The 25,453-nt window shown below is 47.5% G+C and overlaps 1 protein-coding gene across 2 annotated transcripts in view; it reads right to left on the bottom strand.

Annotated features, from left to right (window-relative positions):
- Xylb (xylulokinase) overlaps nucleotides 1–24,109 on the bottom strand; it is a 39,097-nt gene extending 14,988 nt beyond the window's left edge. For both annotated transcript variants that reach the window (XM_026401611.2, XM_077795665.1), the window contains exons 1-15: nucleotides 23,995–24,109; nucleotides 22,704–22,786; nucleotides 20,919–20,988; nucleotides 18,894–18,974; nucleotides 16,329–16,415; nucleotides 15,616–15,744; nucleotides 14,527–14,592; nucleotides 12,395–12,467; nucleotides 11,029–11,147; nucleotides 7,924–8,005; nucleotides 6,506–6,546; nucleotides 5,804–5,919; nucleotides 4,921–5,036; nucleotides 4,155–4,228; nucleotides 1,825–1,921 (exon numbers count right to left, since the gene is read on the bottom strand). In XM_026401611.2, coding sequence (XP_026257396.1) covers nucleotides 1,825–1,921; nucleotides 4,155–4,228; nucleotides 4,921–5,036; nucleotides 5,804–5,919; nucleotides 6,506–6,546; nucleotides 7,924–8,005; nucleotides 11,029–11,147; nucleotides 12,395–12,467; nucleotides 14,527–14,592; nucleotides 15,616–15,744; nucleotides 16,329–16,415; nucleotides 18,894–18,974; nucleotides 20,919–20,988; nucleotides 22,704–22,786; nucleotides 23,995–24,051 — 1,291 coding nt within the window. In that variant the 5' untranslated portion in view covers nucleotides 24,052–24,109. The remainder of the gene's footprint in view (nucleotides 1–1,824; nucleotides 1,922–4,154; nucleotides 4,229–4,920; nucleotides 5,037–5,803; nucleotides 5,920–6,505; nucleotides 6,547–7,923; nucleotides 8,006–11,028; nucleotides 11,148–12,394; nucleotides 12,468–14,526; nucleotides 14,593–15,615; nucleotides 15,745–16,328; nucleotides 16,416–18,893; nucleotides 18,975–20,918; nucleotides 20,989–22,703; nucleotides 22,787–23,994) is intronic.
- Between the last annotated feature and the right edge of the window lie 1,344 nt (nucleotides 24,110–25,453).

Genomic DNA, 25,453 nt, shown 5'->3' with positions numbered 1-25,453 from the left:
AGACAAGTATTTCGTGTTTTCTCTCATATGTGGAATCTAGGGGGGGAAAAGATGATATAAAATTAGAAGAAAGACTATTAAAAGAAGGAAAAGGATAGAGGAGATGAGAAGCGTTTGGTGATAGGGAGTGGAAATAATCAAAATGTCATACACGTGTATGAATATGCCACAATGAAACCTATTATTCTATATATTTAATATGCTCTAATAAAAAAGAGTAGGGCTGAGTGTAGCTCTGTGGTAGAGTGCTTGCCTAGCATGTGCAAGGTCCTGGGCTTGATCAAAAAAATAAGAGTGACAGAGAGAGAGGTCTTATTTGAGAATAAGCTGAGCTGGAAAGAGGTTTGATTCTGATTTTAAGTTTGCTAAGGGGATAAATATCTCTATGCTGCTTTGTACAAGAAATGTCCTGTGTGTATGTGTGTGTGTGTTACTGGGGTTTGAACTCAGGAGTGCTCTACCACTGAACTACATCCCCAGCCCTTTATATTTTATTTTGAGACAGGGTCTTGCTAAGTTGCTGAGGCTGGCCTTGCACTTGTGATCCTCCTGCCTCAGCCTCCCCAGGTGCTGGGATCACAGGGAGGTACCACCAAGCCTGGCTTCATTCTCTTTTCTGAAAGATAACTACTAATTACCCTGACTTCCAACAACAGCAAATAGTTTTGTCTGTCTTGAGTCTGATGTACACAGAACGCTGCCATTTATACTCCAGTGTTTGGCGTCTTCTACTCAGTGCTACTTCCATGAGATTTACCCATTTAGTTGCAGGTAGCTGAAGCTGGTTCATTTACATTTCTGCTTAGCATCCTGGTGCATGAGTAGGCCACAATGCATTCATCCTGTCTACTGTGGATGGGCATTGGACTGCTTCCACCATGGGGCTATTAAGCACACCCTGATAAAGGTTCTCATGAACCTCTGAAGAACATATGTATACATTTCTATTGTGCATTTACATAGAAGTAAGATTGCTGGGAAAGTGGATATCCAGCTTTAGAAGATTGCTGTCTAACAGGTTTTCCAAGAGGTTTATCCAGTGCTTATTTTTATAGCATCCTTTTACAGGGTTGGTTCAAAGACATTATAAAGCATATCCTACACAGAACATGAACTGCCCATAAAAGGATCCTAAGGGAGCCCTCGAGCAAAGTGGCTTCAGAGGTTTTTGACCTTGTCCAGTGACAACAGTTGTTTCTCAGAGGGACAAATATATCTCGGAAACCTGAATTCTATGGTCATCCAGTCTCGTTTCCTCCCAGAACCTCAGACCATTTCAATACCCTCAGTAACGGGAACCCACTGATCTTCTGGAATCACCTACCCCACAGTTCAAATTCTCATGAATCCCTTTCTCTTCCTGGTGGCCTCCCTCTGAGCCCTGGGTCTGCCCTCTTCACACCGGTCCTCTGAGTTTTGATGGTGGTACTGAAACCCCACTTGTCCTGGCCCAAGCGGAAAGTCTCAGTCATGGCCCAGTGTAGAGCCTGCCACTCGCACTGCCCATGTCCCTGGGATCCAGAGCTCAGGATGTCTGGTCTGTGGCTAGGCACTCGGGATCCTTTTTGAGTCCTGTGGTTCCTGGCTAAGAAAGCAGGCTCCTGGGGAAGCAGCTGAGAAGCAGGCTAACCGCCTCCTCTTCCACACCTGCCCACAGAGGCAGGCAGACTCACTTTATCACCCCCCCCCCAGGGTCAGGCTCCACCACCCTCCTGTGGGAGGCCCCTGCAACAGACTTAGACACTGTCCTGCCTGCTGTGGCCAAAGGTGTGACTGGGCCCTGGGCCCCTACTCCAGCACCTACCCTGCCAGCAGTTCACTTACTGACTCGGTAGCCCAGGCCTTCTGCATGAATCCTCTTGGCCATGAATTGTCCTTCGATCAGTGCTCGAATCTCCACATCTCTGGGGAATGCTGGGACCTGATTCCAGGAGAAGGTAGGCACACAGTGAGGCACTCCCAACGCCCACTGGTGTGCAGGTGTGCCTGTGTGTGTGTGTGTGTGTGTGTGTGTGTGTGTGTGTGTGAGAGAGAGAGAGAGAGAGAGAGAGAGAGAGAGAGAGATAACTTTTTCAACAACACACCAGACTTAGAGTAGCTGGTCTCTTCAACCACTAACTTCACCTGTCACATGCACAAACAAAAAGAAACACAGAGATAGAGATAGAGAGATAGAGAGAGAGAGAGAGAGAGAGAGAGAGAGAGAGAGAGACTCGCATCTCACGTGTGTAACACTTTAGGGAGTCAGAGGCCTCACAGAGCTCAGTGTCAGGCAGCCAAGGGTTAAAGTCTGACTCCACCAGTCAGTGCTGTGATCCTGATTTGTTTCCATCTTGCTGAGCGTCATTCTCTTTCTTAACAAGACTGAGGTAAGAGTGGCACCTGTTTCTTAGGCTTGTTATAATGATCGTATCAAATCACAGCCTGATAGATGGAGTTAATACTTGATAGGTGAGAGCCATGAGCTTATGCTGAAAGCCCAGGGCTGTGGAGCTGAGGGGCATTGGTCAAGCTAACACTGACGGGTGTCACCCCCAAGCTCCACCCTGTCTTTCTAGGACCTGAGACCAAGAATAGAACCTGCCGCTCCCTCCCTCACCAACTACTATGCTCTAGCCTTCCCTCCCTGGAAGCTTACTCCAGCCCACAGTGAGAGCCTCCCCATCCTTCAGGTCTTAGCCTAAGGGCCCTTTTTCAGAGACGGCCACTCGTTTTCCTTTACCTGCTTACTGTCCATCTCCTTTCTAGACTGTGGACTCCACAGAGCCAGGACCACCTGTGTCTTGCTCTCCTTTGTGTCCCTAGTGCCTGACACCAATCAGACATGTCTGCTACCTTCTCCTTGCCAAAGCTGGGACTGACGTGTCTAAGAGAGCAGATATATCTTTTCTCTCTCTGAACAGAAACCAAACTGATCCCATCAGAGGATCAAGAGGAACTCCTTTCACTTCCTATAAAGTCTCTATGGTTTGGATCATAAATGTCCTCCAAAGGTCATGTGCTAACAGCTTGGTCCCCAGCTGATGGCACTGTTGGAAGGTGGTAGAAACTTTAGGAAATGAGGCCTAGTTAGTGGAAGTAGGTGGTGGTGGAGAAATGCCTTTGAAGGTTTTATTTTGTCCTCACCCCACACCCTGCTTCTGGGTAGATAAGCAGCTTTACTATATCATGCCTTCCCTGCCAGAATGTTCTGCCTCACCACAGGCCCACAGTCAACCAAGCCAAGTAACCATGGGCCAAAACCTCTGAAACAGTGAGCCATAATACATTTTTCCTTCTTTAAATTGTTTTTCTCATGTATTTTGTTACAGTGGTAGAGAGTTCATTAGTTCGAAAGCTTTCCATTTAAACCAAATATATTATGCCTTTGTCAGCCATCTATTCCAACACCAACCTGTTACAATGATTAAATAGTGTCTTAAAGAGGTTCATCCACATTCAACGGGATGACAGCAACTCTCAGGTCCAACCCCAAAATGGGATGATGACTATTGGGTAACTATCAGAAAAGTCAATCCAAACCCACCGACTAAATCCCTCCTGGGAGAGGCCATGTGGTGAAGGAGAAAGAGAACAGTGGCTTCTGAGGCAGAGAGAACTGGGTCTGTCCCTCTTGCATTCACTGTCACTTTGTGACTTTGGGCAGGTTAAGCCTAAGCCTCAATTTCTCCATCTGTAAAGAGGAATAATCATGCCTACCTCCTGGGATTGCTTTAAGAAGTAAATGAAAGATGCAGAAAACCACAAACACAGTGCCTGGAACCAAATAGTGCTCAATAAATGGTAGTATCTCCCATCCCATAGGCTTTTTTCTACAAGGAAGCAATTTTTGACCTTAAAATCTATGAGCCATTGGTAGGTGTAGGGTAAGGCTCAACAAAGAAACAAGCTCCGTGACACTCAGTGGAAGCAAGGGAGCGAGTGTTAGCTCAGAGAGCGCTCAGGTTTCCCACGCTCCTCCTTGGGGGAAAGGGTGGTGTCTGTCTTAGACCCTGCTACCTCCCCGGCCTCTAGAAGGCAGGCTGCACATGCAAAATGTCTGTTTCACCAGTGGATGGGGGGGAAAAGAAGTCCCTAAAAGTAGCACAAGTTGACAGGCAACTGTTAAATTTAACTCTCAGAACTGGAATCAATGCAGCTAATAACATACCTACCTCATGGTTTTCTGCATTAAATCTATGACGCCCAATAATTTCAGGGGTGATCTCCATTACATCAAAATAAAAACCTGAAACAAAACCCGGAAGAGATCAGCTGATCAGGCATCAAAAACAAAGATTAGCTTCTCAACAGTCTTAGAGAAGGGCAAGGTGAAATGACCCATATCCATGTCCACAGATGAGCCTTGGGAATATTTTCAGTTCCTTCTTTCCATGAGAACAAAAGGAGACCCAGAAAGGCCCAAGATAGGTTTTCCTAGAAGTGACTTCCTACTCCCTCCTGGCAGCCCATTTAAAGAAATGGCTTAACCAACCCTCCTGAAATGCCAACACAGGTTTCACCAAGGGAGGCACATCCTCTCCCTGCTCAGAGGCCTGCCCAGGAGCTGGGCACCTTTCCTAACAGAACCTTGTGTCCACGCAGAAAGCTGTGTATGGGGAAGCACCAGGGTAGGGGAGATATTATGGATGCCAATTCTGATGCTGTCACCAGGGGCTTCAAGGAGGTCAGAAGAGGCAGCTATGGCCTGACCTCTACCCAATACACTGGGCAGTGGCCAACAGCTGTCTCAGGACTCTCACTAGAACATGGGATAACACATCAGCTTGTGAGGTCTATGGAGTAGAAATACAGACAAACAGGACTCCCCTGGGCTTCTCCATGGGCCTCCTCTCCCCCAACTCCTGGGGCTCCAGACCCTGCCCCTCCAGCAAACAGCTACGGCCCGTTCGTAGGCCCAGGCATCACTAAACGGCCTACCCAGGTTTCCGCCGTTCCCCATCTCTGTGGACTGCAGTGCCTTAGAGAACTCACTCCAGGAACAGGAAGCACATTCATTGCGGATCTTCTCTCTCATGAGGGAGCCATTTTTAAAGCTGCAGAAGTGTACACAACTCTGAGCACTGGACCCATGGGTTTTGGAAAAGTCTCAGGCAGAGAGCCTGCAGGTGAGGCTGGACCACAGCCTACAAGCAGTGCACAGCAGGGAACCAGAACCTCCAATGTCTGAGGCTCTGATCCAAGTTCCAGGACCCGGGCACATCCCTAAGAGGAGCTGGAATCACTTATCTCAGGCTGTTTACACAGGAGGCTGCCACAAAGGAGCCCAGGCAGAGTCAGGGAGCTGGGGAATCTATACAACAGGGTGGGGCTGATAGGCTGACTAACCTACAAATCCTCCATAGATCTTGGGGCTTAGCTTCCTAAGGTTTCCAAAAGGCTTATGGTCAGAGCACAGAGCCCAGGCCTTCTGTGAGAATAGTCAGGATGCAGTATGTCCCTCTCACTATTTGATGAAGTTCTACCATGAGCTAGGTACACCACAACTCTATCAAGTCAACAATCTTATTCTCCCCATTTTATGAAGAAGGTATGGCTGAGATGTGCCATGGGGTTTGCCCAGCACCACACAGGATATATAAGTGGTAGGGTCAGAATTTGAACTTAGGTTTGGAGGACCCCAGGTCTTAGGTTCTTCCCCACCCAACTCAGATGTTGGCAAGAGCAGATAGGTCCCGGGGGTCTCAGTTGCCCATCTGAGCCTGCTTAGTGGAATGACTTGAGGTGCCCAAGATGTGCCAGATCTGCCCATCCCTCCTTGGCCCCACCCCAGGGAATGGTCACCACCCACACCCAGGCTTACCACAAGAGTGCCATGTAGTGCTGAGGGTCAACTGGATTGCAGAAGATGTGGCCTTCTAGGGCAGGTGTGGGCTCCTGGAGCCAGAGAAACAGGGTGTCGCTGGTGCCCAGACTGACCTGGGGCAAGAAGGGCAGAGGTGAGGGGCTTGGGGCTTTGCTTGCAAATGCTTCTTTTCTGCTAGAGATGTACTTTGCACTTCTCCCATCTTGACTGCATCGCTTCACTCCTCGTATTGCAGGCCTCAATTGAGATGAAATGCTCCTTCCTCAGACACCTCGTCTGACCTTCTCACACCAGACGAGTCAAAAGTCAGCTCCCCAGATCCAGGCTCTTGTGGACCTCCCTTACTAACTTTCTAGAACTTACCATAACTGCATCAAAATAATGGTGTAGGTGGTGACTTTTCCCAAATGACTTCTCTGCTAGATGCAGGAAGGCATGAGTTACATCCTCCTCTTCACCTGGGGAGCTCCCAGCCCTCATGTCTGACCCTTGGCCACTTTGCCCACCAGACTGGTCACCACTGAGCAGGCAGGGTTTTGTCTACTCAGTAAAGAGTGATGACCTTCTAAGGAAGGAGATGTAGGTCCCCCCATACCCTTTAAGGAACAGAAGACCCTCTAATAGATAGTAAAGATGCTAAGACCCAGCACCCTGGTCCCCAGGGCAGAAAGAGCCTGTGGGAATGAGAAGTCACCTTACCGCAATGTCACCTTCCTCCAGCCTCATGCCTGCCAGTGACGCTGAGAAGGGGAGGGGAGCCTCTGGTTAGCTGGAGGCCACACAGGAACCACGAAGCAAACCACAGTGCCCCCCAAACAACAGCACAGACCCCTATCTATCTCCCACTCTGACACAGGAGCAGGGCAAGCTGATGGCTCAGAGGCCCAAGAGAAGGTTGCAGGGGTCAAAGGGTAGAGTCTCTGTGGTCATGAACTCTGATCTGGGCTAGGAAGTCTCTTCCCTAAAGGGGTTCAAACTCCACACCACTGCCAGGCACTCTAAGGAGTGCTGAGAACCAAAGGGGCCAGGACGAGACACCAAGAATACACATGGCAGAGAAAGATGAAAGCAAGGCAGAGTGTGGGCAGGAAGGGACCGAGGTTGTGCAGATTGTCCCCACCTTAGATGGGAGGACCACAATAGCAATCCTTATCTGCATGTTTGCTGGTGTACCCCAGTACTAAAAGAAGACCTGGTCTATAAGCAGGTGCTCACTAAATGCTCAGTGAAGGGACAAACAACTGAACAAGAAGTGGGGGGAAGAACAGGCACACTCAAGCTCTGCCAGCGAGATGCAGTCGGCAGTGGCTGCCAGAAGCCTTGGACCCAGGAATACCACCTCTGAGAACTGACCCTGTAGTGACAAAGGGACAGGGCAGATCGTGCATCTCAGGCTGTCTGCACTGTCTAAGCACTGGAAGAACACCAACCTCCATCCACAAGGGATCAATGAAATAAATTCTGGGACAGCTGAACCTTGGACCACCAGGAAAATAAGGTTGCCCAGGTTGATGAGAAAAATCAATCAATCAATCACTGCTGCTTATTTATGAGCATAGGAAGAAACTGGAAGGGGAGGCATCACAATCTTAACCCTAATTTGGTATTTGGTAGTACTTCAGGAAGGGGCTGCTTTACCTAGGGTGGGGCTGAGGGCCAGTGGTCAGGGTGCTACTCAGTGTGGCTCACCTGGTCTTTATCCAGGAACCTCAGAAGCCCCTTTGAGGAAAAGCAGAGAGACCATGGAAGAAGACAAAGTATCCAAGTGAGAAATGAGTCATTTAGAGATCAAATGACCCGGCAGAGACTCAAAACCTGGTCCTACAGGAGGGGAAGGGGGAGCTGAGGCATTAGCTTGGAATGAAAAGAGGCAGGGGGTGAGGTGCGCACAATGACCTTCTTTCATCACCCCTCACCTGGAGGGAGTAGACGGACTGGCAAAGCAGTTCTTGAGGGTAGTCAGGACCCAGCTGGGGCAGGGACTAGGAGGCAGATTTTGAAAATCAAAAGGGGACAGCGCAGAAGGGCTTTTACCAAGAGACTGAACTGGAATTCCCAGAAGTCTAGCACCGACCCTATAGGTCCAGTTGGAGAGGGAAATCCTCCAAAGCACTCACCTGGATTGTCACCAGTGAAGGCCACTACTTTGCATCCTGGAGGAAATCCATAGCGCTGGACATAGTAGGAAGAAATGGCTCCCTGAGAAGAAAAAGCATGTATGCTCTGTTGAGATAAATCCCGCCTACTCAGCACAGCTGTCCACACCTCAGGCCATGAGAATGTTCCGGGCTCTGGGTCGCTGGAGCTGAAGGAATCTTCTGCAAAGCCTGGGGGTGTATCACTCCCTGTCACAAACCAGGCATGTCCTTCCTATTCACAAATTGCTGGAGAAGCCCAATGCAGGTTTGAAATCACAAGCATCAGGACCCGCAGAAGAACATTTATTGGATTTTGAGACTCAGGGCAGTTAGAACAAAACAATCCCCAACTTGTACCTGCTTTGTAAGCTCCAAAGTTTGGATACAGCATACAAAAAAAGCAACGCAGCACCAGTTTAAAAGAAAAAAAAAAACTCATGGAAGTTGATACTACCTTACACACTTACTTATGATCCCAGCCACTGGATTAACAATAATCAGATATGCTAGGGCAGAGAACAATGTTCTAAAGAAAATAAACCAAAAAAATGGCAGTGGTAGGGGAGGGGACCCATCCAGGAACCACAAGACACTGTGGGACAAGAGCATAGGATAACCCCCAACAGATGTATATGCTTGAGAAAGCAGTTATAAAATATAGCACATGTTCTCCAATCTTTGACTATATTGTAGTTTCAAAAGTTTAAAATAAATGAAGATTTCCTGGTGTCTGGGAAGAAAATTTTGCTCCAGCTAGGAAAAATTTAGATGCCCATCAGAACAACCTGGGAAATCTGACATCTCTACTTAGACTGCCTCCAAAACCAGAGCCTGAGACAGGGTTGCATGCAGGTGGTTTGTTTGGGGATGTGATCTCAGGAGGCAGGGAGTAGGAAAGACAAACAGGGAAGGAGGACAAGTTGGCCCAAGGATCATCACTGTGGGCAACTGAGGCTCAGGCCACAGAGGAACCTCTGAGAGCTGGAAATGGACAGAGGAAATGGCCTCCTGGGGACAGAGAGGGAGGAGCAATTACCCATCCACAGGCTCCCTCACCTCAACGATGACAGGGGTCCTGTGGGGTGTTAACATCTTGCACCTCCAAGTTCCCAGAACACAAAAACAATCAGAGAAGCCCCAGAATGGAAAGCAAGGAGATACAGATCAGGCAGGGGGCAGCAGGGGACACCTGTATGAAGCCACAATGGCTTCCCCCATTGTGTGATATGTGACAAATGAAAATGCATCTTTTCAGAATCAGTTCTCACTGCTTATCTCTCTACAGGCTCCTTCTTGGGGGTCACTCATTCCTGGTACAGAGCAAACAAAGTCTGTTTCCCTGGACAAAACGTTGCTCTCCATTTCACCTTAAACTAAAAGCCATGCATGGGATGGATGCCAACCCCGGGGAGGAGGCTGCTTTGTCCTTCTGACGTGCATGACCTATCTAGCTGGGTCTCGCGCCATTGGCTCCTCTGGGGCGAGCTGGTTCTTCCTTCAGTCCTGTGCACTGGCCTCCATGGCACACTTTGTGTGATAGGGGTTTGGCTGTGACATTCTGCCCCAAAATGGTCAAGGTGATTTTCATCATGTCAGTGAGAATCCTCCAAAAAAAAAGTGCTTCTGTGGTTGAAAGTCCCAGTGGAGAATACTTCCCCAAACTCCATCTTCCTGGTGGCCTGTCCCTCGAAGCTCCATGATTTTCTGCAGGCTTCAGGGCCACTTCACATCCAACACTCTCACATGGAGTTCTTCCTGCTTATTCTGGCCATGTGGCATGTGCGCCCCATCACAGGACCCCGAGGGCACCACCCAGGACTTTTTCTACTCCATTATCCCCTCAGGACAGCCAAGAACAGGGCCAGCCAACCAGGGCCCACCAGGATGTTCAACTGTTCAACTGGGTACCACACTGATGATCAAGTCTTTTTTTATCCATGTTACTAAGCGCCATCTTGAGCACTTTAAATATATCATAATTCATTTGATTTTCACAGTAGCTCCACAAGAAAAACAGTATTCTTCCCATTGTTCCAGATGATCGAACTAAGGCACAGATTAAACAGAAGCAGTTCATGGTAGATCTAGAACTCAGTCCAAGCAGTCTATGCACATCCGGGTTCCCTGGCATTTCTATTTCCCCCAAGCCTGCCTGCTTCAAGCCTCAGTAGTAGTCCCTAGTCCTAGAATTCCAGCAGTCTGCATTTTTTCCTCAGGTATGCAATCACCCAGAAACTCACCCCTGCTATGAGCCAGCAATCTATACATGCCCCTGAGTCCTGCTATGTGCAAGGTGCTGATCCAGATACTTTACTTTGAAGTACATCAAATTCTTGTCTTAGACTAAACTGAAAGCCCCATGTGTCCACGCCTGTGAGTAAAATGATGAATGAGTGTGCCTGCACAGGTGTCAGTGCTTCCCTGTAGCTGCCAGCTCTTTCAGGAGCCCCGATGAATAGGTAGGTTAGTCAGATAGTAAGCTACAAGCAGACAGTTATAGCAACAGGCCCCAAAAAGATTTCTCTAAGTAAATGCAAAGTGTGCACTACTGCATATAAATAGATGGCTCTGTCAAAACATTCCAAGCCTTATAATCACCCCAAATCCTTTGACTCAAGAGAAGTAGGAAAAGGGAAGGTGGGACAGCTCTGGAAACTGTAGATAATTTCAAACTCAAGGGTTAAGAGGGAACAAATCGTCAGAATGTCACAGGTCTGACCCATGAAGTCACCTTCCAGATACCTAATTATCATAAAAGGACCAATAGGTTTGGCATTCTTTTGGTACCTGATTAGCATAAACATCTGAGCAACATCCCTACCCAGCAGTTATATAAACCCTAGACTGGTACCCTTTGGTGGCAATCCTCTATTAGGATCTCTCTCACTCAGCGAGAGCTGTCCCCTTGGTCTCTCCTTTGTCCTGAATTTCATTCTTGCAAGTTTGTGAGAAAAGAACCTGAGAAGGAGTCGCTGTTGGTCTGCTATGAAGGATAACACTGTAGAGCTAAAGAAAAAGAACACACACGGGAATCATAATGGCAGAAAATCCAGTTTAACTGAAGGTTAGAAAGGGGGCACCTACCACAACTGAGCATGATGGTACTGGTACGCCGAGCTTCTCCTCTAAATGAGGGGCACAGGCACCAAGGCAAGCCTGGGACCAGACTTTGTCTTGGATCTGTAACAAATTCATTCCAGAACCTGAAAAAGGAAGGAAACAGACACACCAACAACAACAACAACAACAAAATAGAAACCTGTGAGAAAAGAACCTTTGGTGAAAATTGGCAAAAAGGAGATAATTATCTTACAGCCAACTGGTGCCTGGGCCTCTTAATTCATAGAACGTCTGCAACATACCACACTGTTCTTGAACCAGAGAACCAGAGGACAGCAGGATCCCTGGAGCACATGGAGCATCCCTTTCTCCAAATGTCCTCACAGATCAAACACCACAGGCAGCCTGCAAATCTGTTGCTCCACATATTACTTGGGTTTCTTTTTTTTTTAATATTTATTTTTTTCGTTGGACACAATATCATCTATATTTTGTTGATTGATTGATTTTATGTGGTGCTGAGGATTGAACCCAGGGCCTCGAACATGCTAGGCGAGTACTCTACCACTGAGCCACAACCTCAGCCCTATTTCTTGGGTTTCAAGTTGCCCCCTCAAAGGCAGCCTCAGAGCTGACATGGATCTGCCCACATGGATTTCCCAAGTTCATGGACTATTTTTTTTTTTTTTTTTTTTTTGGTACTGGGGATTGAACTCAGGGGCACTCAACCACTGATCCACATCCCCAGCCCTATTTTGTATTTGATTTAGAGACAGGGTCTCACGGAGTTGCTCGGTACCTTGCTTTTTGCTGGCTTTGAGGGGGCACCTCATTCTACTGGGATAGGTCAGTGTGAACAGCAGAATGAGGCAAAAGCAATGGCTTGTTGCTTCCAAAATTTCCAAGTAAAAGACTATGCAGCTTCTGCTTGACCTCCTCTCTTGCTTTTTTTCTTTCTCTTCCTCTCTAATGTCACTAATAGTCCTACAGAGGAGACACATTGTGAGGAACTATGGCCCCCTGTCAACAGTCCTGTGCAGGATCCTGGAAGGCTCAATCCTGTAGTTAAGCTTTCAAATGACTACCTCCCTGGCTGCCAGTTTGCCTGACACCTTGAGAGAGATCCTGAGCCAGAACCATCCAGCTAAGCCACTCCCACATTCCTGACCCTCAGGTACCATGTGAAAAAATAAACACTTAGGGTCTTCAGCTACTAAGTGTCAGGGTCCTTTGTTACACAGCAAAGAAAACTAATACACTCCCTTCTTGCCCAATGATGAGAACTGCAAGATTAGCATCCACCCAGGGTGGATGGGGCTCTTACTGCCTGCATACCCATGTGCCCACATGCATTCGAAACAAGCACCCAGTCAGCACTCCAGAGGCTTACCATCACTGTAGTCAATGGGGGAGTAAGAACCAAGGAATAGGGAAGCAGCAAAGCTACTGACCAAAGAAATTCTCTGAAAAAGAAATGGTCAAAGGTTACTCGCTTCCACATACCTTAAGTTACTGAATACTTCTGACACAACAGGAAGAGAGTTTTAAATTGGGGAGGGAAGTGGAAACTTTGAGCAAAATCCACGCAAACAGTGGAGACTGAGTATCCCAGATAAGAGCAGCTGGAATTCCAAGAACTGACTCGTGGGGAGAGCACTCACTGTCTGCAATTTCTGACAGGCCATGGAACTGTCCAGATCAATGAAAACACAAACCAAAAGCCCGTGAAAAATCTGGGCCTAGAGAAGCTGATTTTCCATATAGAATCCGTGGCTGGGAAACATGTGCCCTGACTTCCTCCTCCACAGGAAACAGGATGCAACCACAGGACTCAGAATGAACCAAGACACTCCTGGGGGTTTGGGATATATTTAAATAAAAGCTGGGTCCCTAAGAACCCAGACCTTAAAATCATGTGACAGATGGAACCACAGACAGAACTTAAAATATCAGCCTGAGGGGCTGAGAATCCACATGAGCATCATGGGCTCCAGGACTAGTGCTGCCACCTCCTGCCCCCCATCAGGCCACCTTTATTCCACACACAGAGCTTGGAGAGGCAATCCCCCATGGCTAATGCAACAGAGTAATCTGGACCTTCAAATCATTAAATAATAAACTTCATGTGAATTTCCAAGATTAAAAGGGTACTTTTGAGTTTATTGTGAGATGGTCATCTTCTTATTACAAGGAAAAAATCAACAGCCAGGGTGTGGAGCTGCTTCTTGGGTAGCATTCAGTGCTGGCTTTTGGCAACTGGGCTGCCAGGAAGAATCTGGGTTCCTGTGATCCAAGTTGAAGGACCACAGCTGGAGACACAAAGCTCCAGTCCCACCTGTCTACAGAGAAGACCCTGACCCATGCCAATCAAGTGCCCAGCAGCCATGCCATCCTGCATCAACCATACAGGAAAGTGAATGGACAGAGAGCCCCAAGGCACCCAGATCTCCCTCTCAGGTGGTCTCAGAAAGACCCAAATTCCCACCACTTCTTCCCTGCCCCTGCCCCGGACTCCTGCTGGTCATGAAAGCCCCTGACTTCTCTTTCTCACAAGGCTATTTTTTTGGCAACAGCCTGACAATGAGGGGAAAAAAAGCAAGTTGAATACAGTCATGCACTGCTTAATAACAGGGATATGGTTTAAGAAATACGTCATTAGGCAATTTTATCATTGTGCGAACACCATGCAGGATATTTACACAAACCAAGCATACTACATACCCAGGATAGATGGTGGAGCCTACTGCTTGCTTCTAGGCTACAAATCTATACAGCATGTCACCATACTGAATACTGTAGGCAATAGTAACACAATGGTAAATATTTGTGTATCTAAATGTATCTTCTTTTTTGGGTACTGGGGATTGGACCTAGAGGCACTTTATCACTGAGCCATATCCCAGCCCTTTTGACAGGGTCTTATTAAGTTGCTCAGGGCCTCACTAAGTTGTTGAGGCTGGCAATCCTCCTAAGTTGAGATCTTCCTGCCTCAGCCTCCTTTAGTTGTTGGGACTATGGGTATACGCTACCACATCTGACTTCTAAACATATCTTAACATAGAAAAGGTACAAATATATTTTTTTTGCCTTTATGTTCTTATATAAGCATAGTTTTGGTATCTTCAGAATAACCAATACCAGAAACTCAAAAAATAAAAATAAACAAATAAAAATACTTTTAAGAGACTAGAAGCATAGCAGTTTTATTTACAGCATCATTGTCACAAACACATGAGAATGCTCTGCAAAGTTAAGACAGCTCTAATGTCACTAGACAATAGGAGGTGTTCAGCTCACTGTAATCTTTTTTTTTTTTTTCCCCACAGTACTAGGGAATGAACCCAGGGCCTTGTACATGCTATGCAAGCATTCCACCACTGAACTACATCCCCAGCCCTATTTATTTTTTACTTTGAGACAGAGTCTTGTTAAGTTGCCTAGGCTGGCCTCAAGTTTGCCACCCTCCTGCCTCAGCCTTCTGAGTATCTGTGACTTTCAATCAAACATGAACATTGAACCAACCTCTGTGCGTGAGTAGGCCTCAGGATTCTGCTGGTATATCTTTGCAATCTGGTTTCCTGTAAAACGCTGAAAAAAGAGTGCAAATTCTTAGAAATCAAAATCCTACACAGAATAAATAACTCCATAAAGAGAGTTTAACATAGCATGCACTGAATATTTGGTGGTAAAATAAAAACTTTTAAAAGGCCCCTAATCTGGAAATGCTTAGTTTCTGCTGTATAATCACACTGTGTATTTTAGCCCTTGGATCCTTAAAATGTTCTAGGTAATCAAATACTCTGGCAATAAACAATCCCCCTGTACCCAAGGACACAGAAGTAACTTCTGGGCCTTCTGGAAGGGCCTCTCACTTGTCAGGACTGGACAAGCCTCATGAACTGAGGCACTTTTATGCAAATATTCTCTCCATCCAACTTCCTCTTGTTTCAGGTGGCTTAAGTGGGGTTGATCCCCTAAACCTCGATTCCAGTGAGGTCACATGATCTATGGTGGCCAATCACATAATCCCTGGGGCTGGGGCTGAAGTCAGCCAGGCACTGCATGGTCTTATATTCTCTGACTCCTTTCAGCTACAAAAATACCTACAGTGGTGCACTCGGGTTGCAGTTCAGTGATAGAGCATTTGCCTAGCGTGTGTGAGGCACTGGGTTTAATCCCCAGCACCACATAAAAATAAATAAACAAAATAAAGATATTGGGTCCATCTACCACCAAAAAAACCCATAAAAATAAACAATACCAACGATGGAAGTGCTATTGTGTCCAAGTTTCAGAGAATGAGACTGAGGTTGCCATGATCATACCCATGTACAGTAGTAGCTTGATGTGAGTAGCTTAGCTCGGTTCACATCCCAGCCTGACCTGGGAACTCATGGGAAGAGGCTGCCCTGGCCTGGTATGTGCCCAGGGAAGCAGGACAACCTGGATCAGGAGGCCGGGACACCATGTCCCATTCTGGCTCCCTTGGGTAGCACCAGCAACACTTCACATGACTCCCACAGAGACTGGGTGCCCACTCCACCCTCCTAGACACCCATTTTTAGAGAAAAGATCTGCCCTATTCCCCAACCCATTGTGGGTGCTGCCCACCTCATAGGCGCGGGACCCTGTGAGGCAGCTGAGAGACTGGGCCCCACCCACAGCGGCCTCCAGCTGGCGGCACTGGGCTGTGGTGCTGGAGTCCATCCACACTGGGCAGTCGCTGATGGAGAAGCAAGTCTGGAAGGAACCACAAAGGTGCAGACTTGAGCTCCACGGTAGACTCAAAGAGCAGGTATAGCACTTCTTCCCAGGATGTGCCCTTGGGAGACCCATCAATGGCAACCCTTTGGCCTGGCCCAGGGGGGTCTCTCCCTGAAGGCCTAAAGGCAAAGGCTCTTCCAAGGAGGGCACCTGAGCACAGCAGACAACACTAGAGACTACCAGAAAAGAGCTGCAGCTCTAGTCAGGTGCAGGTTTTTCAGGGACTTCTGGAACTCAGGAGAAAGGGGGAAGGCAGAGCCCCTGACTTCACAGCATGCACCAAGGGGAGATTCTCGAGAGGCATGCAGAGGATGGCCCAAAGTCATTTTGGGAGGAAGGGACTTATGTGATGCAGGTCATTAGCACCTGACCCCCTGCCCAGACAGTGGGGAAACTCCACCTGGGGAGGCAGGACAGACCACCCACAGAACTACTGCTGAAGCCAACTCCTTATACTCTCAACAATGCATAAAGCCCCAGACTTCCAGGCCCACAGGAGTTGGGGCCCTTCTGCCCTCTCTGTTGAAGTTTCTCAGACTCACAGACATGGTCACAGTTACCTTCAGCTGCTGGTGCAATGGGAGGTCTGGTGACAGTGCCGTCAGTGCCAAGCTGGCCCCGGTCTTCCAGTATATGCTTCCATGTTGCTGTTGAAAGGAAACCCAAGCACATGCTCATGTGACCACACACTGGTATCACAGCCTCCTGGAGACACAGAAAGACCCAGACCACACACCTGTCTCTGCAAAATCCTAGTTAAAGAGCTCATCACCTTTATGAGATTTGGTTTTCATTTCAATAAAATGGGAAAGAACTCTGCCCCGTCACACCAAAACTTATAGGAAAGTTCCAAGAAAGAATTACTCTTCTGTATCTTGGTGCCTGTTGTAAAACTGTATTTAAATATACTGATTGCAACATTACCTAAAATTCACTCGTCCTACTCATTCAATCAATTGAGACCCTAGATCACACCAGACACAGGACAGATGAAAAGGAGATTATTGACTGTATTTTTCAGGATATTGGAGTTAAGTCAGGGGAAAAGATACAAATCTATAATCACAAAACCCTGTAGAGTTGCAGCAACAGGGCTGTGAGAACATACAGAACCTAACCAGGTTGGAGTATTGATAAGTCAAGTGGGTGCTGAGTGTTAGGACAGAGTTAGGTATATGGGTGCTCCACAGAGAAAGCATCCACAGGTGAGAGACAGCCTGGCAGGTCTGGTGAAGGGTGGTATTCTAAGCAATGAGCCTTTTGCTAGAGCAGGAGCTAGGCAATGTGATGGAGGGAGAGGAGGCGGCCTGAGCACCAAGGATCTTGAAAACCAGGCTCAGGAGATTGGGATCATCTTGAAGGTGGTAGGAGCCATGGGTCTAGAGGGGAGTGATGTGGCCAGGGCTGAGCGTATAAAAGGGCTCATGGGAGTCAGGGAAAAGTAGGAGGGAGGCAGAGAAGCTACAGCAGAGGCCTAGAGGGAAGTAACGGATACCTGGCCTGGGACAACAGAGACGGTGCTGGCAGAGACATGGTAGATTCAAGAGTTTCTTACAACTTGGATGTGGAGTGGGAAGATGGAGTAGTAAGGATGACACATGGCTTGTACTCCTGGACAAGGAGTACAAGAGGACAATGAGGAGTCCCTGAGAAAGGGAATCTGAAGAGAAGGAAGTATGGGGTGAAGACAGAGTACTCAGTCTAGGACATTCTATTTGAGGCACTTGTAGGGTACCTAGTCATGGGGACTGGAGACATTATGGTTTAGAGACAATGCAAGAATTTCCAGAGGTGCAATGATTATGAGCAGTGGGACCTAATCCGTGACTTAATCCACAGATAGGGGTTAACTGGGCAGTAACTATAGGTAGGCAGGCTGTGGCTGGAGGAGGCAGGTCACTGAGGGTTTATATTTTGTCCCTGGAGGGCAGAGCTCCCTTCTTCCTGCCTGCCATGTCCTGAACTGCATTTTTCTGCCATGCTCTTCCGCCATGATATTCTGCATCACCTTGGGCCCAGAGCTAGGGGACTGAGACCCCTGGAACCGTGAGCCCCAAATAAACTTTCCCTTCTCTATGTTGTTCTTATCAAGTCTTTTAATCACACTGATAAAAAAGTTGACTAAAACAGATGTCTAGGAAGGCAACAGGTATCCAGGCCTGTGGTTCAGGTGAGAGGAAATGGATTACCGAGCAATCCTTTTAGTTTAATGAGAATAAGAACAATAAATTCCTATTAGGTCAGGGGTGGAGCAAAAGGCCTCTTTAGAAGTCCATCTAGTGAGAAGGTAAAATCCTAGTGACCCAGTGAGAAGTGAAGGGACTCCAGCACAGCCCAGGGACTAGAGGATGAGACTGGAGGTGGTACTGACTTCCCTTTCTAGCAGCTACATGAGCTTGGGCAGGTGACATCATTTCTGTGTGCTTCAATGTCCTTAGGTAAATGTCAATAATAATAAAAACCATAGATAACATTAAATAAGGTTTATTATGTCCTAGTATTCTCTATAAAATAATGTTCACATAACTCTATGACAGATGAGAATCTGGAGGCACTTAGAAGGCCTGTGACATTCCCCAGGTCACAGCTTGTAAACGACAAAGTTGGGCATGCCCAGAGCTCTTACGCTGATCAACATAACCAGTACCCTCGTAGAATTGCTACAGGGTCTAAGATAATGGAATGAACTCCTCAGTGCAGTCTCTGGCCATACTAAAGGTTCAGTCAGCATTCTTTGATATTATTATGACTATGACTCCTACTACTAAAATTACTGCCATCATTAGTATCGTTTCTTATCTGGCTTTTACTTCCAGGAAACAGAAAAGCAATTTCAGTGCCCCCAAATAGTCATAATAAATTCATGTTGAATGTTCCATCCTCTTTAGAGGACCTCTATTTGGTTCGCTCACCAAATTGTTCTATTTTACATGCTGCTTCATCATAAAAACTGTCCCAGATCCTTGTTTGATAAAGTAAGTCCATACAGTCTCTAAGGTAAAATAGCTGGAGGCACTTTCACTAACAACAAAATGTATGTCCCAAAAGGAGCCATCACCTTCTCACCCAGGCCATTGTCTCCAACAGCCACCCTCAGAGGACCGACATGGCTACTGCACACAAACCTGGCCTGCCCCAGACAAGGCGAGGACTTGAGAGAAGTCAAAACCCGAAGCCTTCATCTTCTCCAAGATGATGTCCAGAGCCTGAGAAGAAGAACAGAATCCACCGTGACTACACTGAACTACTGAATCCGGTAAGCCACAGCCTCAAAATGGAAATGCAGTGCTTGCCATTACAGCAAGGGCTCTGGGCAGAGGAAGAAGGTCCTAAAGACAGGATCTGTAAGCACCAGAATACGTTAATTATACAAGTAGGCATCAATCAAATAAAAAGGTCAACTATGCTAAAAATGTTTGAAATAAATGGAAACACAAACCACAAACCTTTAAAGTTTGTTCTTCAATTTGTGACTTCCAAGCACTCAGGAGAAGCAAAAACAAATCAGCCTAAATTTAGGTTTCTTTTCAACACACCATATTAATGATCTGACTTAACAGAGAAATGAAGAGCAAAGCAGGGGGAGAGCTCCTCCATCAAAGGAGGGCTCCAGGCCCAGACTCCTTGTGTCCAGGAGCCCAAAGTTGAGGATGTGGGTAAAGATGGTGGCCATTTGTCACAAGTCCCCATTCCACCCTCCAGTATCTGGTTGAAATTATCTTTCCAGCAAGAAAATGGGTGGGGTGAATGGTGCGACCAATAGACCATGACACTACCCTTGAGATTTCACGGTAGGAAGTACAGATTCACCTCAGCCTGTGTCTTCCCTAAGGACAGAGAAATCACTCCAGATTTTGCTTGATCCTGCTGTCCCTGCATCATGCTGGGAGGGCTCCCTCCAGCCCTGACTATGCTGCCAGCTGCCTCCCTGCTTGTCAAACCTTAGGCAGGGTCTAACAAATTAGGAACAGTTCCAGAAATCACCCTGCCCCCCCATCGAAGCCTGGATCCTTTCTCCTGTGCTTGCCTCCCCAAAGAAAGCCTTTGTATATCAGATGCTGTTAATGTCATTTGTGCGACCTCTTAACAAAAAAGCTTGCCTCTAACTCCCTGAACCCCCAACTTGGTCTGGCTCAGCTCTCTGAAATACATTCCAGCTAATCTATCAGGTTAAAATCTATACTTTACCCAATCCTCCAGTATATGAGTCATGGTCAGATGGATAAAAAAAGAACTTATACTAGTTACTTTTATCAGGAAGAATTTAATACAGGAATTGGTTAACAAGTATCGGAGGACTCAAAAAGCTTTTGGCAGATACACCAAATGCTGCCTGTTTGGCCTCTAGTTTCAGAGACTCTGGTCTCCCATGGGACGTGAGGCAGTCCAAGCCCTATCATGTCTATCTGTGCTGTCTACAACCCTGGTCCTGGAGCCCCATGGGTCACTAGATCCAGCCACAGGCATCTTCCTTTCTTGTTAGTCCTAAGCAGGCAGGCTGATTTGAGCATGATTGGTCAGGCTCTAAGTCACCAATGTGAATGCCCACACCCTGAAGCTGAAGGGTCCAGGGAGAAAAGCATAACATTCCAAGGGCTGTTTGGAATTCAAGGTAGAAGACAGACCACAGCACCTGACTGATACTTCCAAGTATCTTGGAAGGCTTTCTCTGTGGTATTTTAAAGATGGCACTGGTGAGCTCAGAGTGGTGGCCCAAGCCTATTATTCCAGCTTCTCAGAAGGCTGAAGCAAGAAAAATCACAAGTTCGAGGCTGGCTTGGGAATAATGAGACCCTGTCTCAAATTAAATTTTGAAAAAAGTCTGTGGGTTTAACTCAGGATAGAGTGCCTGTCTAGCATGAATGAGGCCCTGGGTTCCATCACCAGTAGCAAAACCAAAAACAAACAAATAAACATGGTGCTAGCAGAACTTGGCAGCTGTGTGACTCTGGTACCTGGAAGTCCTTTGTGAGTCCTCTCACAAAGGCTAAGGCTGAACCTGCCCTAGGAACCAAACAGACTCCCTTAAACCATGAGGACCTGGTCTCAATAGATGCTCTCATGAGCTTCCACCTTGGGGCTTCCTAGTAAATCACTAAGACTGTCAGTGAGACAGGCTAGGGACAGAAGGAAAGGATGCCTGTGCTTACCTGGATCCACATCAGGACTGGAGAGGTGACTGTCAGTCTGTCCTTGTGCACATGAACACCACCCTGAGTCCTGCAGGGAGAACAGGAGAGAATGTTGGGGGAGCCTCAGGGCAGACTGACCGAAGTGAAGGGTGGCAGATGCTAGAAACTGGCTGATGAACAACCCCCATCCCAGCTTTAAGTGGAACTCTGAGAGGGAAAGATGGAGAGAGAAGGCATGGAATCACCCAAGGTGGCCCAGAGGTGGCAATTCTCAGAAAGGATCTTCTAGGCATGAGGGTCTGACCAGGGAAGGCATGGTGCAGAGGCCAGAAAGGAACTGGGAGAATGTGGGGATGAACTAAAAGCCCTCTGAAACCCCATGAGTTTGGAGAAGTCAGGGACAGCTGTTATACAGAGATGCTATATCTGCAGGAAGTTCTCACCTATCACAGCAGCCCTGGAGTGGTGGAGGGGTAGGTATGTGTGTGTACGCACAGTACTGGGGTTTGAACCTGAGGATGCTCTACTGCTATGCTACATCTCTAGTCCTTTTTTATTTTTTGAGACAAGGTCTTGCTAAACTGCTAAGGCTATCCTTGAACTTTGGATCCTCCTGTCTCAGCCTCCCAAATAGCTGGGATTACAGGTGAGTGCCACTGTGCTCCCTTACCAGGGATTCCTTGAACTGGAAGCCCTGGAAGTTTCCTGGAACCTTCTCCTCATCTTCATCCTTATCTCACCCCTAAAGGACCTTTCTTCAAAGAGCTGGTTTAATAAAATCCAACACTTACAACTATAAATTAATATTTTAAAATAGGTTCATAATCCACACCATCTATTAGATATCTCGTGGTCTAACCATTCTATCCCTAATAGCTAAGAGAAAGGAAAGTATGAGTCCACAGAACTATTCACACAAGGCCAGGTGTGGTAATGCATGCCTATAATCCAAGCTCTGTCTTCTGGAGACAGGAGGACTACAAGTTTGATGCCAAAAAAGGGAGAGAGGGATGTAGTGGCTTGAAAGCACTAAGCTCACTTAGCTTACAATTCTGTTGGTCAGACATTGGGCTGGGCTCAGCTGGACTCACTGGTGCATCTGTGGTCAGCTAACAGTAGCTAGAGGGCTCTGCTGCTAGCTGGGAATAAAAGCAGAAGTGTGCAAGGCCTCTAGAAGCTTAGGCTGAGAACAGGGACAGTGTCAACAGCTGAGGAAGTAACTCCCTCAAGTACTTAGCATGTACAAGATCCTAAATTTGATCCTCAGCACCAAAAGGAAAAAAAAAAGAGAGAGAGAGAGGGAGAAAGTTCAGACACAAATACACAGGCATACTTTTTATCTCTTACATGATATTCTGTGCCACCTCAGGACTCTGAAAACAAGAAGGATGTCACCAGATGTGGCCCTTAGATTTCTGCCAGAACCATAAGCCAAAATAAACTTTTTTTTTCTTTATAACTTACTCAGTCTGTGGCATTATGTCATCAGCAACAGAAAATGGACTGATACAACCAGCACAGTGTCTGTTACAAAGCAGATTTCAAATGACACTTAAGACTTGTAGGAATGAATGAGCAAATGGATGAATAGCATTGGGAAGAAATGGAGAAGAAAGTATTCCAGGTATAGAGAAAAAAAAAAAAAAAACTCAGAGATCTGTCAAGATCACCGTTCCTAAAATTTTATAAAACCATAACACTGTAGTTCATGAATGTAAATTTTGGAAGAAACCCAAAGCCACCGGCCCCCAACACACACACACACACACACACACACACACACACACACACACAGGTACATACCCAAATTCTGGAAGGTCTCTGTCAAAATGCACACTGTCCTCATAAAAGACATTCAGCTCTGCATCAATAGCAACAACTTTCACCTGGAAGACATTTTAAAAAAAAATTGCATAGAATTTTCCTCAGCTTCTATACTGGCCCAGGAGTTACTAACATCACTAGGCAAGGTTCAGCCTAAACACCCCCTGGGAGGCTAGGGTATATCATGGTAGCCATGGCAACAAAGGCTTCATCTGGGGACATATCCAAAGATTTAATAAAATGAAGAACCTGAATCGTGGCTCCCCAAACAGCCAAAAGCCAAGACCCTCTAAAGGTAACCAGTACAGATGAGCTGGTTCCAGTGCCTGGCAAGGAATGGAGGCAAAGGGGCAGGTGTCACTCATGTCTGCAGAGGTCTGAGATACCAGGCAAGGCCCATGGGCAAGTCTCAACAACCATGATCATGATCAAGACACATTTAATGTCCCGATGAAGCATATTTCCAAGCTCGGGAATTTAGTTCCTTTCCTGGACAGATGGGGAAACTGAAGCCTAGCAAGGCAACTGGAGTCCCACAGGACATTCCCCTTAGAGCTATCTGAGGCCTGCTCCCTTGGCCCATCTAAAGACGGGGGGGGGGGGGGGGGGTTTGACTGTATTTATCCCCCAGTACTTATAAAGAGGAGTCCCATGGGCATCCCATGCTCAGTTTGATGGCACATTTTAATTCTGCTCGCCTGTCTGCAGGACCTGAAAGCAGCACAGACCTCCTCTGGCCAGTAGTCCTGGGTCCACAGATCCAAGCACACTGGTGCATCCAAGAGCGGCCAAAGGGAGGGGCAAAGTCCATTTGTACATTGTGCCCATTTCAAAAAAGAAAAAAGAATGGGGGTAGGCGTTTGGAAGGGTGATCCATTTCAGGTCACTGATTATACACGTAGCACGCACGTCTACCAGTCTGTTGGCTTCTCTGCCTCACTGATTTGAATGTCTTCGAGTTCCTATTACTCAGTGCCCAGGTCAGCAGGCGAACCGCCCTTCTCTGGACACGTCCCTGCTACGTGCCAGTTGGGTCCCGCCGGGGGGCGCCCGCCGTTTCCGGAAAGGCTGGAGTCTAGAGCGCACCTCTCGGGCAGGGCATCGCCCCGCAACCACGCACCAGGAAGGGGCGCTTGAGCCCCGGGAAGCTCCAAAGTGCGGCGCACGCGCTGCTCGGCCCAGGGATCCCAGGGCCCGGTGCCAGCAAGCCCGCGCGGCGTAGCGGAGGCGATGGCCCCGCCCCGCAGGCAGTGGGGTCCTGCGACCGTACCTGCTGCGTGCTGAAGTCCCAGCCTAGGCAGCAGCTACGAGTGACGTGCTCCCCCATGTCCCTGAAAGGTGCGGCTGAGCGATCGTCCGTGAGTCCGTCCCGCGGCGTGACTGTGACCGCGCTCCAACGCCCAGGCTCCCCGGGCCCGCCCCTCGCCCCGCCCGGCGGGACTGTGGACCGGAGTCACAGTCCGGGCTTGCGCTCTGGCGGGCTTGCGCTCTGGCGCCGCCTGCGGGGGGACAAGAGCTGGGACCGCGTCCGGCCTGGGACTCTGGCTTCGCACCTGTGCAATAGACCGGCCACCTGAGCAGCCCACTTCCCTCCCAGATTCATTGGGATGCCATCCTCATCTGCTGTCAACACCAGCCTGCCCTAACGCGCCCCGCTTGCTCCGAGGACTCCAGACCCAGTGGTTTCACCTTTAACCTAATTTGTCCCTGCCTGGCCTTCTGGTGGCCCAGGTTCTGAGAATCCTCCAGAGCTGTCTCTTGGGTACTGGAGCAGCTGTTCAACTATGGTGGTGACTCAGGGGTCTCAAGGAAAAGTGTCCTGGAGTTGGAAGCTCTGTGTCCTGACAGGCTCTGTCCAGACTCAACTCATCAGAGTGTTTCCCCATTGTGTCACATCTCATTCTCTATTTAAAATCAGAGCTCATGATGCCACCACGGATGGGGCTCATTCATTCCTGTTGCCAGCTGGTATTGATGGTCCAATGTGTGCAGGGCATGGTGAAGAGAGACAAGAACCAAAATCAGACCCACTGCCTTCAGAGAGCTAAAGTACCTTCTTGTTCCAAGGACCAACTTCTTTCTAGAAGCCCTCCAAAACACCCACCTGTCTGAAACCTTTCCCAGGCCTCCAGAGCAATGGTCTGTTCGCTGTCTCTCTTACTGGCTGAATTTGAACTGCTTAGCACCCAAATGGAATCCTCCTCCTTGAAGGAACAGGAAGGTACCAAAGTACCTGACCTCCAAAATGTTCTCTGCTTGTTGGGGGGCACAGGCCCTCCAGTGGTCACCACTTGCTATGAAAATAGCCAAATACTGGATACTGGTCAGGAGCAATGATGTGACCTGCTAAGCACATTTCATTCTCACAGTGATGCTAGGAGTTAGATAGCATTAACTCCATTTTTTTTTTAGTTTTTAAAAATTTAAATTTATTTTATTTATTTTATATTTATACATGACAACAGAATGCGTTACAATTCTTACTACACATATAGAACACAATTTTTCATATCTCTAGTTGTATACAAAGTTTATTCACACCAATTCGTCTCTTCATACCTGTACTTTGGATAATAATGATCATCACATCCCACCATCATTAGTAACCCCATGCCGCCTCCGTTTCTCTCCCACCCCTCTGCCCTATCTAGATTTCATCTATTCCTCCCATGTTGTCTTTCCCTATCCCACTATGAATCAGCCTCCTTATATTAAAAAAAAATTCAGCA

Source organism: Urocitellus parryii, chromosome 3 (genome assembly GCF_045843805.1).
Source record: "Urocitellus parryii isolate mUroPar1 chromosome 3, mUroPar1.hap1, whole genome shotgun sequence".
Classification (NCBI taxonomy): domain Eukaryota; kingdom Metazoa; phylum Chordata; class Mammalia; order Rodentia; family Sciuridae; genus Urocitellus; species Urocitellus parryii.
This window is presented reverse-complemented; position numbering and strand designations above follow the sequence as displayed.